Here is a 17,943-nt window from a genome sequence, read left to right on the forward strand (position 1 = left end):
TGATTGGTACATAAACCCTTAGATGCTCATTGTATGATTGGTACATAAACCCTTAGATGCTCATTGTATGATTTGGATATTAACCCTTCATGTTCATAATTTGGATATTTATAAATGCTAATTAACAAATAGATTAATATCATTTTCATTTTATTTATTCTAACCTTGAAACCTCTTTAATTTAGTCGTTGTGTTTCATTGAGATAATTTGTGTAACTCGTCATCAAGCTAAAGGTGTATGAAAATGTGATGACGTTATGATAACATTGATAAGTTGTTGACATAAAAGTATTTTAAAAACTCACTACATCATGAATGTTCCATCAGTATTATTAAAACATTCACTACCTCATGAATGTTCCCATCAGTATTATTAAAACAGTCACTACCTCATGAATGTTCCCATCAGTATTAAAACATTCACTACCTCATGAATGTTCCATCAGTATTATTAAAACATTCACTACCTCATGAATGTTCCCATCAGTATTAAAACACTCACTACCTCATGAATGTTCCCATCAGTATTAAAACACTCACTACCTCATGAATGTTCCCATCAGTATTAAAACAGTCACTACCTCATGAATGTTCCCATCAGTATTAAAACAGTCACTACCTCATGAATGTCCCATCAGTATTATTAAAACCCTCACTACCTCATGAATGTCCCCATCAGTATTATTAAAACACTCACTACCTCATGAATGGTCCCATGTTTTAATAATACTGATGGGAACATTCATGAGGTAGTGAGGGTTTTAATAATACTGATGGAACATTCATGAGGACAGACTCATTCATGTTAATGCGACCTCATCCTCAGTAGCCTATTCAGTTCATATCCATGTTAATGCGACCTCATCCTCAGTAGCCTATTCAGTTCATATCCATGTTAATATGACCTCATCCTCAGTAGCCTATTCAGTTCATATCCATGTTAATGCGACCTCATCCTCAGTAGCCTATTCAGTTCATATCCATATTAATGCGACCTCATCCTCAGTAGCCTATTCCAGCAGGGCAACGGAAGCGCTTCTTACCTCGAAAACGCTTCACTCTTCATGTCGAATAAATTAGTCTGTCCATTTGAACTAAGCAAGCTCCTAAATCGATCATTTTACATATTGCCCAGGTTACTGAAAGGCTATCTGAAATGAGATGTAGGCCTATCGGGGACTATAGGTGACCTGCATCTAGCTAACCAACCCATGGCAAAGGTTAATTACAGTCATAAACCCAGAGTTTAGTCAGTAAAACTATGCCTGTTGAAATGACAAACGTTTGTAGTCTTAACGATTTGTAGTCTTAACATCTGGGACACAATAACGTCACAATTGCCAGAAAATTGCCTAACATTCGTTTTTATAATTCATCCAAGTGTTTCTTGCACAGAGGTTGAGATCCTCTGTCCAACTTTCATCCCTCACACTCTCCTGTTGGATTTATCTGTAGCTATTATGCACGTGCCATACGGGATTTATTTACAATCATAACAGACAAACGAGTTAAATCGACATCCATTGATGGAAAATGATACGGCAAATTTAATGATGGCGAATTATAATTTCTCTTGCGACATAATTCAATTATTTTTAGTCACCTTTAGCTCGCAATAATTATTGTTTCAATGGGAAACCGAATGTTGCTTCTTACATTGTTGCAAGTTAAGTTGATATTCCTACTTAAATCGTTAAATCGCTCGATAACGTCCTGGAAAAGGAGTTTGACTAAATCTGGCAACTCCGATGTTGCTGCGAAATGTTGTTTTAGTTTTTTTTAGAGGGTGCGTTCGTTTTCAGGCCTTCTGGGCGGGTTTGGAGTGGTCATTGTTATAGATAGAAATTGTATCTAGACCTGGCAACCACAACAGCAGCTAGTCGGCCACCATTGTTCAGCAGCTTGCTAACAAACATAGCAGAAACATTGGAGCCCTTTAGACGCTATCTGTGATTATTAGCCATTTTGTTTTCAACACACTTTCGTCGTATCTACCAGTTACCCAATTTAATAGCATATTTACGTTGTGGTTGTCAGTCAGCTAGCTGGATGGTTACATTACCACTAGGCTAGTCGCTAACGGTAACTAGCTAACGTTAGCTAGATAACATCTCCGAATATGAGCTCCCTAAACAACTCCCTCCCTGCTAAAGAAGGGGAGGTCGGATGGACGGAGACAGAAACTCCCGTGAAAGAGGAGAAGGAAGAGGAGGCTGTTACAGTAAAACAAGAAGTAGAGGGTGAAGCTGGTACATTGAAAGAAGAAGAGAAAGAAGCTTTCGGAGTGAAAGAGGAGAATGATTATACCGTGAAAGAAGAGGAGGAAGAGAAACAAGACGATGCGTTTTTTGGAGTGAAAGAGGAGAAAGATTTTACCGTGAAAGAAGAGGTTGAAGAGAAACAAGACGATGCGTTGTTTGGAGTGAAAGAGGAGGCGGCGATGACAGTAAAGGTAGAGGAAGACGTTTTTAGAGTGAAAGAGGAGGAGATGACTGTCTCGTTGGAGGAAGAGGAGACTGGAGATATCATTAACACCAGTGAGTACTGTCTCAAAAACGGGTAAAAACGTTGAGTGTGTGTGTGTGTGTGTGTGTGTGTGTGTGTGTGTGTGTGTTTTTTAAGGGGGTATTGTACTGATATTGTACAGTTGAATATGTTGTTCTTCTGTACTGTAGGGATTGTTGAAGTTACAAATAGTGGAGACCACCAACAAAACGTAACAATGGATTAAATGCATTCTACTGTTCTTTCTTTGATAAAGGTAGAGAGCTGATTTACATTCCTGCGCTCTGTATGAATATAATAGGTTCTCCATCAGTGGATGGAGTGGAGCATTAAATATAGAGTCCTGGACAGAGTCTTGTCCATCAGTCGCTGTGGATGGAGTGGAACATTAAATATAGAGTCCTGGACAGAGTCTTGTCCATCAGTCGCTGTGGATGGAGTGGAACATTAAATATAGAGTCCTGGACAGAGTCTTGTCCATCAGTCGCTGTGGATGGAGTGGAACATTAAATATAGAGTCCTGGACAGAGTCTTGTCCATCAGTCGCTGTGGATGGAGTGGAACATTAAATATAGAGTCCTGGACAGAGTCTTGTCCATCAGTCGCTGTGGATGGAGTGGAACATTAAATATAGAGTCCTGGACAGAGTCTTGTCCATCAGTCGCTGTGGATGGAGTGGAACATTAAATATAGAGTCCTGGACAGAGTCTTGTCCATCAGTCGATGTGGATGGAGGGGAATATTAAATATAGAGTCCTGGACAGAGTCTTGTCCATCAGTCGATGTGGATGGAGGGGAATATTAAATATAAAGTCCTGGACAGAGTCTTGTCCATCAGTCGATGTGGATGGAGGGGAACATTAAATATAGAGTCCTGGACAGAGTCTTGTCCATCAGTCGATGTGGATGGAGGGGAACATTAAATATAGAGTCCTGGACAGAGTCTTGTCCATCAGTCGATGTGGATGGAGGGGAATATTAAATATAAAGTCCTGGACAGAGTCTTGTCCATCAGTCGATGTGGATGGAGGGGAACATTAAATATAGAGTCCTGGACAGAGTCTTGTCCATCAGTCGATGTGGATGGAGGGGAATATTAAATATAGAGTCCTGGACAGAGTCTTGTCCATCAGTCGATGTGGATGGAGGGGAACATTAAATATAGAGTCCTGGACAGAGTCTTGTCCATCAGTCGATGTGGATGGAGGGGAATATTAAATATAGAGTCCTGGACAGAGTCTTGTCCATCAGTCGATGTGGATGGAGGGGAACATTAAATATAGAGTCCTGGACAGAGTCTTGTCCATCAGTCGATGTGGATGGAGGGGAATATTAAATATAGAGTCCTGGACAGAGTCAATTCTGAATTCAACTAAGGATAACCGTTGAAGGTGGCTTACCTCTTAGCCAGCTAAGTTTCTATGGCAACAAATCATTCAACTCAAATCACTAGGCAGGTTAAGGGCCAATCAGGAGGCAGATTAACTCCACTTTGTCCTGACTCAAGTGTCTGAGCTGCGAGTTATGGTGTGGAGCCATGTGTTAATAAAGTATAGTAGTGATTCTACACCAGGATAGAAGCCATGTGTAGTAGTGATAGTAGTGATTCTACACCAGGATAGAAGCCATGTGTAGTAGTGATTCCACACCAGGATAGAAGCCACGTGTAGTAGTGATTCTACACCAGGATAGAAGCCATGTGTAGTAGTGATAGTAGTGATTCTACACCAGGATAGAAGCCATGTGTAGTAGTGATTCCACACCAGGATAGAAGCCATGTGTAGTAGTGATAGTAGTGATTCTACACCAGGATAGAAGCCATGTGTAGTAGTGATTCCACACCAGGATAGAAGCCATGTGTAGTAGTGATTCCACACCAGGATAGAAGCCATGTGTAGTAGTGATAGTAGTGATTCTACACCAGGATAGAAGCCACGTGTAGTAATGATTCTACACCAGGATAGAAGCCACGTGTAGTAATGATTCTACACCAGGATAGAAGCCATGTGTAGTAGTGATTCTACACCAGGATAGAAGCCATGTGTAGTAGTGATTCTACACCAGGATAGAAGCCATGTGTAGTAGTGATTCTACACCAGGATAGAAGCCATGTGTAGTAGTGATTCCACACCAGGATAGAAGCCACGTGTAGTAGTGATAGTAGTGATTCCACACCAGGATAGAAGCCATGTGTAGTAGTGATTCTACACCAGAATAGAAGCCATGTGTAGTAGTGATTCCACACCAGAATAGAAGTTATGTGTAGTAGTGATTCTACACCAGGATAGAAGCCATGTGTAGTAGTGATTCCACACCAGGATAGAAGCCATGTGTAGTAATGATTCTACACCAGGATAGAAGCCATGTGTAGTAGTGATTCTACACCAGGATAGAAGCCATGTGTAGTAGTGATTCCACACCAGGATAGAAGCCATGTGTAGTAGTGATTCTACACCAGGATAGAAGCCATGTGTAGTAGTGATTCCACACCAGGATAGAAGCCATGTGTAGTAGTGATAATAGTGATTCTACACCAGGATAGAAGCCATGTGTAGTAGTGATAGTAGTGATTCTACACCAGGATAGAAGCCATGTGTAGTAGTGATTCTACACCAGGATAGAAGCCATGTGTAGTAGTGATTCCACACCAGGATAGAAGCCATGTGTAGTAGTGATTCTACACCAGGATAGAAGCCATGTGTAGTAGTGATTCTACACCAGGATAGAAGCCATGTGTAGTAGTGATTCCACACCAAGATAGAAGCCATGTGTAGTAGTGATTCTACACCAGGATAGAAGCCATGTGTAGTAGTGATAGTAGTGATTCTACACCAGGATAGAAGCCATGTGTAGTAATGATTCTACACCAGGATAGAAGCCATGTGTAGTAATGATTCTACACCAGGATAGAAGCCATGTGTAGTACTGATTCCACACCAGGATAGAAGCCATGTGTAGTAGTGATTCCACACCAGGATAGAAGCCATGTGTAGTAGTGATAGTAGTGATTCTACACCAGGATAGAAGCCATGTGTAGTAGTGATTCCACACCAGGATATAAGCCATGTGTAGTAGTGATAGTAGTGATTCTACACCAGGATAGAAGCCATGTGTAGTAGTGATAGTAGTGATTCTACACCAGGATAGAAGCCACGTGTAGTAATGATTCTACACCAGGATAGAAGCCACGTGTAGTAATGATTCTACACCAGGATAGAAGCCATGTGTAGTAGTGATTCTACACCAGGATAGAAGCCATGTGTAGTAGTGATTCTACACCAGGATAGAAGCCATGTGTAGTAGTGATTCTACACCAGGATAGAAGCCATGTGTAGTAGTGATTCCACACCAGGATAGAAGCCACGTGTAGTAGTGATAGTAGTGATTCCACACCAGGATAGAAGCCATGTGTAGTAGTGATTCTACACCAGAATAGAAGCCATGTGTAGTAGTGATTCCACACCAGAATAGAAGTTATGTGTAGTAGTGATTCTACACCAGGATAGAAGCCATGTGTAGTAGTGATTCCACACCAGGATAGAAGCCATGTGTAGTAATGATTCTACACCAGGATAGAAGCCATGTGTAGTAGTGATTCTACACCAGGATAGAAGCCATGTGTAGTAGTGATTCCACACCAGGATAGAAGCCATGTGTAGTAGTGATTCTACACCAGGATAGAAGCCATGTGTAGTAGTGATTCCACACCAGGATAGAAGCCATGTGTAGTAGTGATAATAGTGATTCTACACCAGGATAGAAGCCATGTGTAGTAGTGATAGTAGTGATTCTACACCAGGATAGAAGCCATGTATAGTAGTGATTCTACACCAGGATAGAAGCCATGTGTAGTAGTGATTCCACACCAGGATAGAAGCCATGTGTAATAGTGATTCTACACCAGGATAGAAGCCATGTGTAGTAGTGATTCTACACCAGGATAGAAGCCATGTGTAGTAGTGATTCCACACCAAGATAGAAGCCATGTGTAGTAGTGATTCTACACCAGGATAGAAGCCATGTGTAGTAGTGATAGTAGTGATTCTACACCAGGATAGAAGCCATGTGTAGTAATGATTCTACACCAGGATAGAAGCCATGTGTAGTAATGATTCTACACCAGGATAGAAGCCATGTGTAGTACTGATTCCACACCAGGATAGAAGCCATGTGTAGTAGTGATTCCACACCAGGATAGAAGCCATGTGTAGTAGTGATAGTAGTGATTCTACACCAGGATAGAAGCCATGTGTAGTAGTGATTCCACACCAGGTTATAAGCCATGTGTAGTAGTGATAGTAGTGATTCTACACCAGGATAGAAGCCATGTGTAGTAGTGATTCCACACCAGGATAGAAGCCATGTGTAGTAGTGATTCTACACCAGGATAGAAGCCATGTGTAGTAGTGATAGTAGTGATTCTACACCAGGATAGAAGCCATGTGTAGTAGTGATTCCACACCAGGATAGAAGCCATGTGTAGTAGTGATAGTAGTGATTCTACACCAGGATAGAAGCCATGTGTAGTAGTGATTCCACACCAGGATAGAAGCCATGTGTAGTAGTGATTCCACACCAGGATAGAAGCCATGTGTAGTAGTGATTCCACACCAGGATAGAAGCCATGTGTAGTAGTGATTCTACACCAGGATAGAAGCCATGTGTAGTAGTGATAGTAGTGATTCTACACCAGGATAGAAGCCATGTGTAGTAGTGATTCCACACCAGGATAGAAGCCATGTGTAGTAGTGATTCTACACCAGGATAGAAGCCATGTGTAGTAGTGATTCTACACCAGGATAGAAGCCATGTGTAGTAGTGATTCTACACCAGGATAGAAGCCATGTGTAGTAGTGATTCTACACCAGGATAGAAGCCATGTGTAGTAGTGATTCCACACCAGGATAGAAGCCATGTGTAGTAGTGATTCTACACCAGGATAGAAGCCATGTGTAGTAGTGATTCTACACCAGGATAGAAGCCATGTGTAGTAGTGATTCCACACCAGGATAGAAGCCATGTGTAGTAGTGATTCTACACCAGGATAGAAGCCATGTGTAGTAGTGATTCTACACCAGGATAGAAGCCATGTGTAGTAGTGATTCCACACCAGGATAGAAGCCATGTGTAGTAGTGATTCTACACCAGGATAGAAGCCATGTGTAGTAGTGATAGTAGTGATTCTACACCAGGATAGAAGCCATGTGTAGTAGTGATTCCACACCAGGATAGAAGCCATGTGTAGTAGTGATAGTAGTGATTCTACACCAGGATAGAAGCCATGTGTAGTAGTGATTCCACACCAGGATAGAAGCCATGTGTAGTAGTGATTCTACACCAGGATAGAAGCCATGTGTAGTTGTGATTCTACACCAGGATAGAAGCCATGTGTAGTAGTGATTCTACACCAGGATAGAAGCCATGTGTAGTAGTGATTCTACACCAGGATAGAAGCCATGTGTAGTAGTGATTCCACACCAGGATAGAAGCCATGTGTAGTAGTGATTCTACACCAGGATAGAAGCCATGTGTAGTAGTGATTCTACACCAGGATAGAAGCCATGTGTAGTAGTGATTCCACACCAGGATAGAAGCCATGTGTAGTAGTGATTCTACACCAGGATAGAAGCCATGTGTAGTAGTGATTCTACACCAGGATAGAAGCCATGTGTAGTAGTGATTCCACACCAGGATAGAAGCCATGTGTAGTAGTGATTCTACACCAGGATAGAAGCCATGTGTAGTAGTGATTCCACACCAGGATAGAAGCCATGTGTAGTAGTGATTCCACACCAGGATAGAAGCCATGTGTAGTAGTGATTCCACACCAGGATAGAAGCCATGTGTAGTAGTGATTCTACACCAGGATAGAAGCCATGTGTAGTAGTGATTCTCCACCAGGATAGAAGCCATGTGTAGTAGTGATTCCACACCAGGATAGAAGCCATGTGTAGTAGTGATTCTACACCAGGATAGAAGCCATGTGTAGTAGTGATAGTAGTGATTCTACACCAGGATAGAAGCCATGTGTAGTAGTGATTCCACACCAGGATAGAAGCCATGTGTAGTAGTGATAGTAGTGATTCTACACCAGGATAGAAGCCATGTGTAGTAGTGATTCCACACCAGGATAGAAGCCATGTGTAGTAGTGATAGTAGTGATTCTACACCAGGATAGAAGCCATGTGTAGTAGTGATTCCACACCAGGATAGAAGCCATGTGTAGTAGTGATTCTACACCAGGATAGAAGCCATGTGTAGTAGTGATTCCACACCAGGATAGAAGCCATGTGTAGTAGTGATTCCACACCAGGATAGAAGCCATGTGTAGTAGTGATTCTACACCAGGATAGAAGCCATGTGTAGTAGTGATTCTACACCAGGATAGAAGCCATGTGTAGTAGTGATTCTACACCAGGATAGAAGCCATGTGTAGTAGTGATTCCACACCAGGATAGAAGCCATGTGTAGTAGTGATTCTACACCAGGATAGAAGCCATGTGTAGTAGTGATTCTACACCAGGATAGAAGCCATGTGTAGTAGTGATTCCACACCAGGATAGAAGCCATGTGTAGTAGTGATTCCACCCCAGGATAGAAGCCATGTGTAGTAGTGATTCCACACCAGGATAGAAGCCATGTGTAGTAGTGATTCCACACCAGGATAGAAGCCATGTGTAGTAGTGATTCTACACCAGGATAGAAGCCATGTGTAGTAGTGATTCTCCACCAGGATAGAAGCCATGTGTAGTAGTGATTCCACACCAGGATAGAAGCCATGTGTAGTAGTGATTCTACACCAGGATAGAAGCCATGTGTAGTAGTGATTCTACACCAGGATAGAAGCCATGTGTAGTAGTGATTCTACACCAGGATAGAAGCCATGTGTAGTAGTGATTCTACACCAGGATAGAAGCCATGTGTAGTAGTGATTCCACACCAGGATAGAAGCCATGTGTAGTAGTGATTCTACACCAGGATAGCCCAACATGTTGGGGGGCATCTCAGATTGTATTGGTCATTCTCACATAAAAACGTAATTAGGAGGAAGGATGTATGTTTTTTTAAACATTTGTATCACAAACCGTTTTTGAGAAAATCAGGATGAAAGTGGCCATTTTAGGCCCATTTTAGACCTCTACATGCCTCCTGTCAGACCCCATGACCTCTGACCCATACATGATACAGCCATCTAGTCATTAAACTGTATGACCCTATGACCTCTACGTGATACAGACATCATCTAGTCATTATACTGTCAGACCCCATGACCTCTGAACCCTACATGATACAGACATCTAGTCATTAAACTGTATGACCCTATGACCTCTACGTGATACAGACATCATCTAGTCATTATACTGTCAGACCCCATGACCTCTGACCCCTACATGATGCAGACAACATCTAGGTGTCGTTATACTGTCAGTTTCAATTTATTCAACATTCAAATATTCATTTTATCTCAAAAGTTCTCCTTTTTAATTTGGTTCATTTGAAGGCATATTGTTTGTCAAAGTGTACTCCTCAATTAGGCCTACTTCACATGTCCAGAGTGGGCTCTCTTGTTCATTTTGAAGCTGTGCTTCATTTTATGAGCTTCACCAACACAGTGAATGTGAAAATGCATTAAAAAAAGGGACCTCTCTCTGTTGGCGATTTGCTGAATGTGCAATCGTCAAGGAGGGATGTGATTGGTTAATGACCTACAATGTACATTTCTATGTATAAAATGGGAGATATCTTCAGAGAGATGTGACGTGTTTAAAAGAAACAATCTAAAAAGAAGCAAAAAGGGTCATTTCTTAAATTAAAAACTTGGAGCTGATTTTTCTGGTGTTTTTTGTTGTTGTCTCATGTCCAACAATAACACTTTATATATAAATATATATATAAATAAATATTATTTTTTTCTTCACAGAAAACTTGGTGGGCCAAATAAAAACACCTGTGGGCCAAATTCGGTCCGCGGGCCGGAAGTTGGGGAACCCTGCTATAAGGGGTGTAAGACACCGAGATGTTGTCCGTATCATGAACGGTTCACAGATCATAGGGTCTTAATGGAAGCATGAATAGGTCTCCACATTAAGTTTCTATGTGGGAATTACCAGAACAATCTGAGATACCCAACATATATTTCTGGGGTTTGCCCTCTCGCTAAGATTGCGTTTTTATTTTTTTATTTATTTATTTATTTCACCTTTATTTAACCAGGTAGGCTAGTTGAGAACAAGTTCTCATTTGCAACTGCGACCTGGCCAAGATAAAGCAAAGCAATTCGACACAAACAACAACACAGATTAACATCTTCCGCTTCATATGAACAATATTTGAGGCAGAGGACTGATGAAATGTTAGGGTTGCTTTGTCTTACCTTGCTTCATAGGGGCTGGGTTACCAGAGCAACAGCCAGGAAGAGAAGCGCTTCAAGGAAGGGGCCGTAGAGCTAGCCGGCAAATAAGCAGAGGGGGGAGGCAGGAGCTACGCCGGGCCACGGGAGAGTCAGAGGGTAATCTGATGGGTATTTCAGAGAGATGTATGGCCACGGGAGAGTCAGAGGGTAATCTGATGGGTTTTCCAGAGAGATGTATGGCGAGGGAGAGTCAGAGGGTAATCTGATGGGTTTTCCAGAGAGATGTATGGCCACGGGAGAGTCAGAGGGTAATCTGATGGGTTTTCCAGAGAGATGTATGGCGAGGGAGAGTCAGAGGGTAATCTGATGGGTTTTCCAGAGAGATGTATGGCGAGGGAGAGTCAGAGGGTAATCTGATGGGTATTCCAGAGAGATGTATGGCGAGGGAGAGTCAGAGGGTAATCTGATGGGTTTTCCAGAGAGATGTATGGCGAGGGAGAGTCAGAGGGTAATTTGATGGGTTTTCCAGAGAGATGTGTGGCCACGGGAGAGTCAGAGGGTAATCTGATGGGTTTTCCAGAGAGATGTGTGGCCACGGGAGAGTCAGAGGGTAATCTGATGGGTTTTCCAGAGAGATGTATGGCGAGGGAGAGTCAGAGGGTAATCTGATGGGTTTTCCAGAGAGATGTATGGCGAGGGAGAGTCAGAGGGTCATTTGATGGGTTTTCCAGAGAGATGTGTGGCCACGGGAGAGTCAGAGGGTAATCTGATGGGTTTTCCAGAGAGATGTGTGGCGAGGGAGAGTCAGAGGGTAATCTGATGGGTTTTCCAGAGAGATGTATGGCGAGGGAGAGTCAGAGGGTAATCTGATGGGTTTTCCAGAGAGATGTATGGCGAGGGAGAGTCAGAGGGTAATCTGATGGGTATTCCAGAGAGATGTATGGCGAGGGAGAATCAGAGGGTAATCTGATGGGTTTTCCAGAGAGATGTATGGCCACGGGAGAGTCAGAGGGTAATCTGATGGGTTTTCCAGAGAGATATATGGCGATGGAGAGTCAGAGGGTAATCTGATGGGTATTCCAGTGAGATGTATGGCGAGGGAGAGTCAGAGGGTAATCTGATGGGTATTCCAGAGAGATGTATGGCGAGGGAGAGTCAGAGGGTAATCTGATGGGTATTCCAGAGAGATGTGTGGCCACGGGAGAGTCAGAGGGTAATCTGATGGGTTTTCCAGAGAGATGTATGGCGAGGGAGAGTCAGAGGGTAATCTGATGGGTTTTCCAGAGAGATGTATGGTGAGGGAGAGTCAGAGGGTAATCTGATGGGTATTCCAGAGAGATGTGTGGCGAGGGAGAGTCAGAGGGTAATCTGATGGGTTTTCCAGAGAGATGTGTGGCCACGGGAGAGTCAGAGGGTAATCTGATGGGTATTCCAGAGAGATGTATGGCGAGGGAGAGTCAGAGGGTAATCTGATGGGTTTTCCAGAGAGATGTATGGCCACGGGAGAGTCAGAGGGTAATCTGATGGGTTTTCCAGAGAGATGTATGGCGAGGGAGAGTCAGAGGGTAATCTGATGGGTATTCCAGTGAGATGTATGGCGAGGGAGAGTCAGAGGGTAATCTGATGGGTTTTCCAGAGAGATGTATGGCGAGGGAGAGTCAGAGGGTAATCTGATGGGTTTTCCAGAGAGATGTATGGCGAGGGAGAGTCAGAGGGTAATCTGATGGGTATTCCAGAGAGATGTATGGCGAGGGAGAGTCAGAGGGTAATCTGATGGGTATTTCAGAGAGATGTATGGCCACGGGAGAGTCAGAGGGTAATCTGATGGGTATTTCAGAGAGATGTATGGCGAGGGAGAGTCAGAGGGTAATCTGATGGGTTTTCCAGAGAGATGTATGGCCACGGGAGAGTCAGAGGGTAATCTGATGGGTTTTCCAGAGAGATGTATGGCGAGGGAGAGTCAGAGGGTAATCTGATGGGTTTTCCAGAGAGATGTATGGCGAGGGAGAGTCAGAGGGTAATCTGATGGGTTTTCCAGAGAGATGTATGGCCACGGGAGAGTCAGAGGGTAATCTGATGGGTTTTCCAGAGAGATGTGTGGCGAGGGAGAGTCAGAGGGTAATCTGATGGGTTTTCCAGAGAGATGTATGGCGAGGGAGAGTCAGAGGGTAATCTGATGGGTTTTCCAGAGAGATGTGTGGCGAGGGAGAGTCAGAGGGTAATCTGATGGGTATTTCAGAGAGATGTATGGCCACGGGAGAGTCAGAGGGTAATCTGATGGGTTTTCCAGAGAGATGTATGGCCACGGGAGAGTCAGAGGGTAATCTGATGGGTTTTCCAGAGAGATGTGTGGCGAGGGAGAGTCAGAGGGTAATCTGATGGGTATTTCAGAGAGATGTATGGCGAGGGAGAGTCAGAGGGTAATCTGATGGGTTTTCCAGAGAGATGTATGGCGAGGGAGAGTCAGAGGGTAATCTGATGGGTTTTCCAGAGAGATGTGTGGCCACGGGAGAGTCAGAGGGTAATCTGATGGGTATTCCAGAGAGATGTATGGCCACGGGAGAGTCAGAGGGTAATCTGATGGGTTTTCCAGAGAGATGTATGGCGAGTCAGAGGGTAATCTGATGGGTTTTCCAGAGAGATGTATGGCGAGGGAGAGTCAGAGGGTAATCTGATGGGTATTGCAGAGAGATGTATGGCGAGGGAGAGTCAGAGGGTAATCTGATGGGTATTTCAGAGAGATGTATGGTGAGGGAGAGTCAGAGGGTAATCTGATGGGTATTGCAGAGAGATGTATGGCGAGGGAGAGTCAGAGGGTAATCTGATGGGTATTTCAGAGAGATGTATGGCGAGGGAGAGTCAGAGGGTAATCTGATGGGTTTTCCAGAGAGATGTATGGCGAGGGAGAGTCAGAGTATGTATGGCGAGGGAAATCCCAAATAAACACATTCCCAAGGCAATAATCCAGAGCTGGGTCAGGGAACCAGGAGGCCAGCAATCAGAGGAAGAAGCTAAACAGGTGGATATTATCAAACCAGTGCAGTCCAGACTCAGACGTAGGAAAAACAGCCAATACGCAAGCTAGCTAGCACTATTAAACCAAGGTGGTAAAAGTCACAAAACTCCCTTAGCTCTAAAAGTTGACAAAAATAACAGGCCTAAAAGTAGACAAAAAAAACCAATGAAAAACAAACACTGTTAACTAAACAGGTACCAGGCAGTACGCGGCAGTCAAGCACGACGCCAGCAGATACTCTTGCCCAGATATGACATCGTATTTAATGACCTTTTGACCCAGACTTCGGTCACACCAATTGCAATATCTCAGCAATGGTAAGGCCTAAAGACGTGAAACAAAGTCCACTGTGCTTCTGAGAGTATGTTGTATCAGCTTTAAAAGCAATGTTTATTTTATCCGCATAACACCCTACCATGACTACTGCCATCCTACCACTACCAAGACTGTTTCACAACCATAAATACTTTAAACACACATTTCTTCAGTAAATCTCATTTTCGAGTTAAATAATCTGTTTGTCTTTGGCAGGAAAGAGAACAGACTTTCATTCTGACAGTGGGAAGAGTCCTTCAGAGGAACCAGAGACATCCAACCCAGCAAGGCGACACTGCTGCTCCCAGTGTGGAAAGAGTTTAACTCAGTTAGGGAACTTGAAAATACATGAACGAATACACACAGGAGAAAAGCCTTACCAATGCTCCCAGTGTGGGAAGCGTTTTACCCTGTCAGGACACCTAAAAGTGCATGAAAGAACACACACAGGTGAGAAGCATTTAGCAAGACCACACCACTGTTCCCACTGTGGAAAGCATTTTACTCAGTTAGGGAACTTAAAAATACATGAACGAATACACACAGGAGAAAAGCCTTACCAATGCTCCCATTGTGGGAAGCGTTTTACCCAGTCAGGGTACTTGAGAACCCATACGAGGACACACACAAGAGAGAAACCCTACAAATGCTCCCAGTGTGGAAAGAGTTTTACCCAGTCAGGACACTTGAAAGACCATAAGAGAACACACACAGGGGAGAATCCTTACCAATGCTCCCAGTGTGGGAAGCGTTTTACCCTGTCAAGTCACCTAAAAGTGCATGAAAGAACACACACGGGGGAGAAGCCTTACAAATGCGCCCAGAGTGGAAAGAGCTTTACCACATTAGTTCAATTGAAAGAACACAAAAGTAAACACACAGGGGAGAAGCCGTTCCACTGCTCCCAGTGTAGAACAAGTTTTGCACAATCAGGAGGCCTAAAAATACACATGAGAATACACACAAAAGAGAAACCCTACCAATGCTCCCAGTGTGGAAAGCGTTTTGCCCGGTCAGGGCACATGAAAGAACATAAGAGAACACACACCGGGGAGAAGCCTTACCAATGCTCCCAGTGTGGGAAGAGTTTCACCCTGTCAGGGCACTTAAAAGTGCATGAAAGAACACACACAGGGGAGAAGCCCTACCAATGCTCTCTGTGTGGAAAATGTTTTACCACATCACAGAATCTTAAAGTACATGAGAGAATACACACGAGATAGAATCTTTACCACTACTTCCAGTGTGGAAATTGATATTTCACATCACATGAAGAGGGAGTGGTTACAGAATTGATTGGACAACACCTAGTAAGAAATACTATACACGTTAAACATGTGAAATACTGTAGATATGTTATTAAAACAAAATTCAACTCAAAGCTAGAAGCATCAGAGTGCCTAGAAAGGTAGTTCTAACCTTTAAATATGACTGGGCAAAGTCATTAGTTCTACCCTTAAATATGACTGGGCAAAGTCATTAGTTCTACCCTTAAATATGACTGGGCAAAGTCATTAGTTCTACCCTTAAATATGACTGGGCAAAGTCATTAGTTCTACCCTTAAATATGACTGGGCAAAGTCATTAGTTCTACCCTTAAATATGACTGGGCAAAGTCATTAGTTCCGCCCTTAAATATGACTGGGCAAAGTCATTAGTTCTACCCTTAAATATGACTGGGCAAAGTCATTAGTTCTACCCTTAAATATGACTGGGCAAAGTCATTAGTTCTACCCTTAAATATGACTGGGCAAAGTCATTAGTTCTACCCTTAAATATGACTGGGCAAAGTCATTAGTTCTACCCTTAAATATGACTGGGCAAAGTCATTAGTTCCACCCTTATATATGACTGGGCAAAGTCATTAGTTCTACCCTTAAATATGACTGAGCAAAGTCATTAGTTCTACCCTTAAATATGACTGGGCAAAGTCATTAGTTCCACCCTTATATATGACTGGGCAAAGTCATTAGTTCTACCCTTAAATATGACTGGGCAAAGTCATTAGTTCTACCCTTAAATATGACTGGGCAAAGTCATTAGTTCTACCCTTAAATATGACTGGGCAAAGTCATTAGTTCTACCCTTAAATATGACTGGGCAAAGTCATTAGTTCTACCCTTAAATATGACTGGGAAAAAGTCATTAGTTCTACCCTTAAATATGACTGGGCAAAGTCATTAGTTCCACCCTTATATATGACTGGGCAAAGTCATTAGTTCTACCCTTAAATATGACTGAGCAAAGTCATTAGTTCTACCCTTAAATATGACTGGGCAAAGTCATTAGTTCCACCCTTATATATGACTGGGCAAAGTCATTAGTTCCACCCTTATATATGACTGGGCAAAGTCATTAGTTCTACCCTTAAATATGACTGAGCAAAGTCATTAGTTCTACCCTTAAATATGACTGGGAAAAAGTCATTAGTTCTACCCTTAAATATGACTGGGCAAAGTCATTAGTTCCACCCTTATATATGACTGGGCAAAGTCATTAGTTCTACCCTTAAATATGACTGGGCAAAGTCATTAGTTCTACCCTTAAATATGACTGGGCAAAGTCATTAGTTCCACCCTTATATATGACTGGGCAAAGTCATTAGTTCCACCCTTAAATATGACTGGGCAAAGTCATTAGTTCTACCCTTAAATATGACTGGGCAAAGTCATTAGTTCTACCCTTAAATATGACTGGGCAAAGTCATTAGTTCTACCCTTAAATATGACTGGGCAAAGTCATTAGTTCTACCCTTAAATATGACTGGGCAAAGTCATTAGTTCCACCCTTATATATGACTGGGCAAAGTCATTAGTTCCACCCTTATATATGACTGGGCAAAGTCATTAGTTCTACCCTTAAATATGACTGGGCAAAGTCATTAGTTCCACCCTTATATATGACTGGGCAAAGTCATTAGTTCCACCCTTATATATGACTGGGCAAAGTCATTAGTTCCACCCTTATATATGACTGGGCAAAGTCATATTTAAAGGTTTGATCTACCTTTCCAGGCATTCTGATGCTTCTAGCTTTGAGTTGAATTTTGTTTTAATAACATATCTACAGTATTTCACATTTTAACGTGTATAGTATTTCTTACTAGGTGTTGTCCAATCAATTGTGTAACCACCCCCTCTTCCAATTAGGGCCGATTGGAAAAAGCTGTTCAAAAGAGGACAACGTATTAACATTTCTCTGTACTCCCTGACGAAAGCCGTGCAGCCGAAACGTGTGAAATATTTTTTTAAACTTTGTTTCCAATTGAACATGCCATACAAATAAAGCCATTTTAATTAATTATATGAAGAGTGCATTGGTCCTCCTTTCTTTTTAATGACCAATTTACCCCTTTCACCAAAGAGCACCTTCTATCTACCACAATGTTGTGTTCCTTAGCAGTGCTTCCTTTCCTCCTCTTTTTTTTCTACAAGGAAATTAATCATTTGAAATGAATTCATTAGGCCCTAATCTATGGATTTCACATGACTGGGAATGCAGATATGCATCCGTTGGTCACAGATACCATAAAGAAGGAGTAGGGTTGTGGATCAGAAAACCAGTCAGTATCTGGTGTGACCACCATTTGCCTCATGCAGTGCGACACATCTCCTTCGCATGGAGTGCTGGATATTGGCGGGAACTGGAACACACTGTCGTACAAGTCGATCCAGAGCATCCCAAACATGCTCAATGGGTGACATGTCTGGTAAGTATGCAGGCCGTGGAAGAACTGGTACATTTTCAGCTTCCA

The 17,943-nt window shown here is 42.7% G+C and overlaps 1 protein-coding gene across 3 annotated transcripts; it reads left to right on the plus strand.

Annotated features, from left to right (window-relative positions):
- Positions 1-1,750: 1,750 nt before the first annotated feature.
- Positions 1,751-17,663, plus strand: LOC110514247 (zinc finger protein 501-like). Of its 3 annotated transcripts, XR_005041829.1 has the most exons (4): positions 1,751-2,537; positions 10,427-10,509; positions 14,406-14,639; positions 17,339-17,663. XR_005041829.1 is itself a non-coding variant. In XM_036972567.1 (3 exons), exons 1-3 carry the CDS (start codon positions 2,120-2,122, stop codon positions 17,398-17,400), a joined length of 714 nt encoding a protein of 237 aa, XP_036828462.1. In that variant the 5' UTR covers positions 1,809-2,119; the 3' UTR covers positions 17,401-17,646. The 3 variants fall into 3 exon arrangements, 2 of the variants coding, with proteins under 2 accessions (XP_036828461.1, XP_036828462.1); XM_036972567.1 differs by lacking the exon at positions 10,427-10,509 and having other exon boundaries at positions 1,809-2,537; positions 17,339-17,646; XM_036972566.1 differs by lacking the exons at positions 10,427-10,509; positions 17,339-17,663 and having other exon boundaries at positions 1,795-2,537; positions 14,406-15,547.
- Positions 17,664-17,943: the final 280 nt, after the last annotated feature.

The sequence above is a fragment of the Oncorhynchus mykiss genome, unplaced genomic scaffold (genome assembly GCF_013265735.2).
Source record: "Oncorhynchus mykiss isolate Arlee unplaced genomic scaffold, USDA_OmykA_1.1 un_scaffold_173, whole genome shotgun sequence".
NCBI lineage: Eukaryota > Metazoa > Chordata > Actinopteri > Salmoniformes > Salmonidae > Oncorhynchus > Oncorhynchus mykiss.

Bases quoted from the DNA above. Each gene is read 5' to 3' on its own strand.
- LOC110514247 (XM_036972566.1), top strand. From the start codon at position 2,120: ATGAGCTCCCTAAACAACTCCCTCCCTGCTAAAGAAGGGGAGGTCGGA. The intron at 2,538-14,405 runs GTGAGTACTGTC...TGTCTTTGGCAG, and splicing joins TGGAGATATCATTAACACCA to GAAAGAGAACAGACTTTCAT.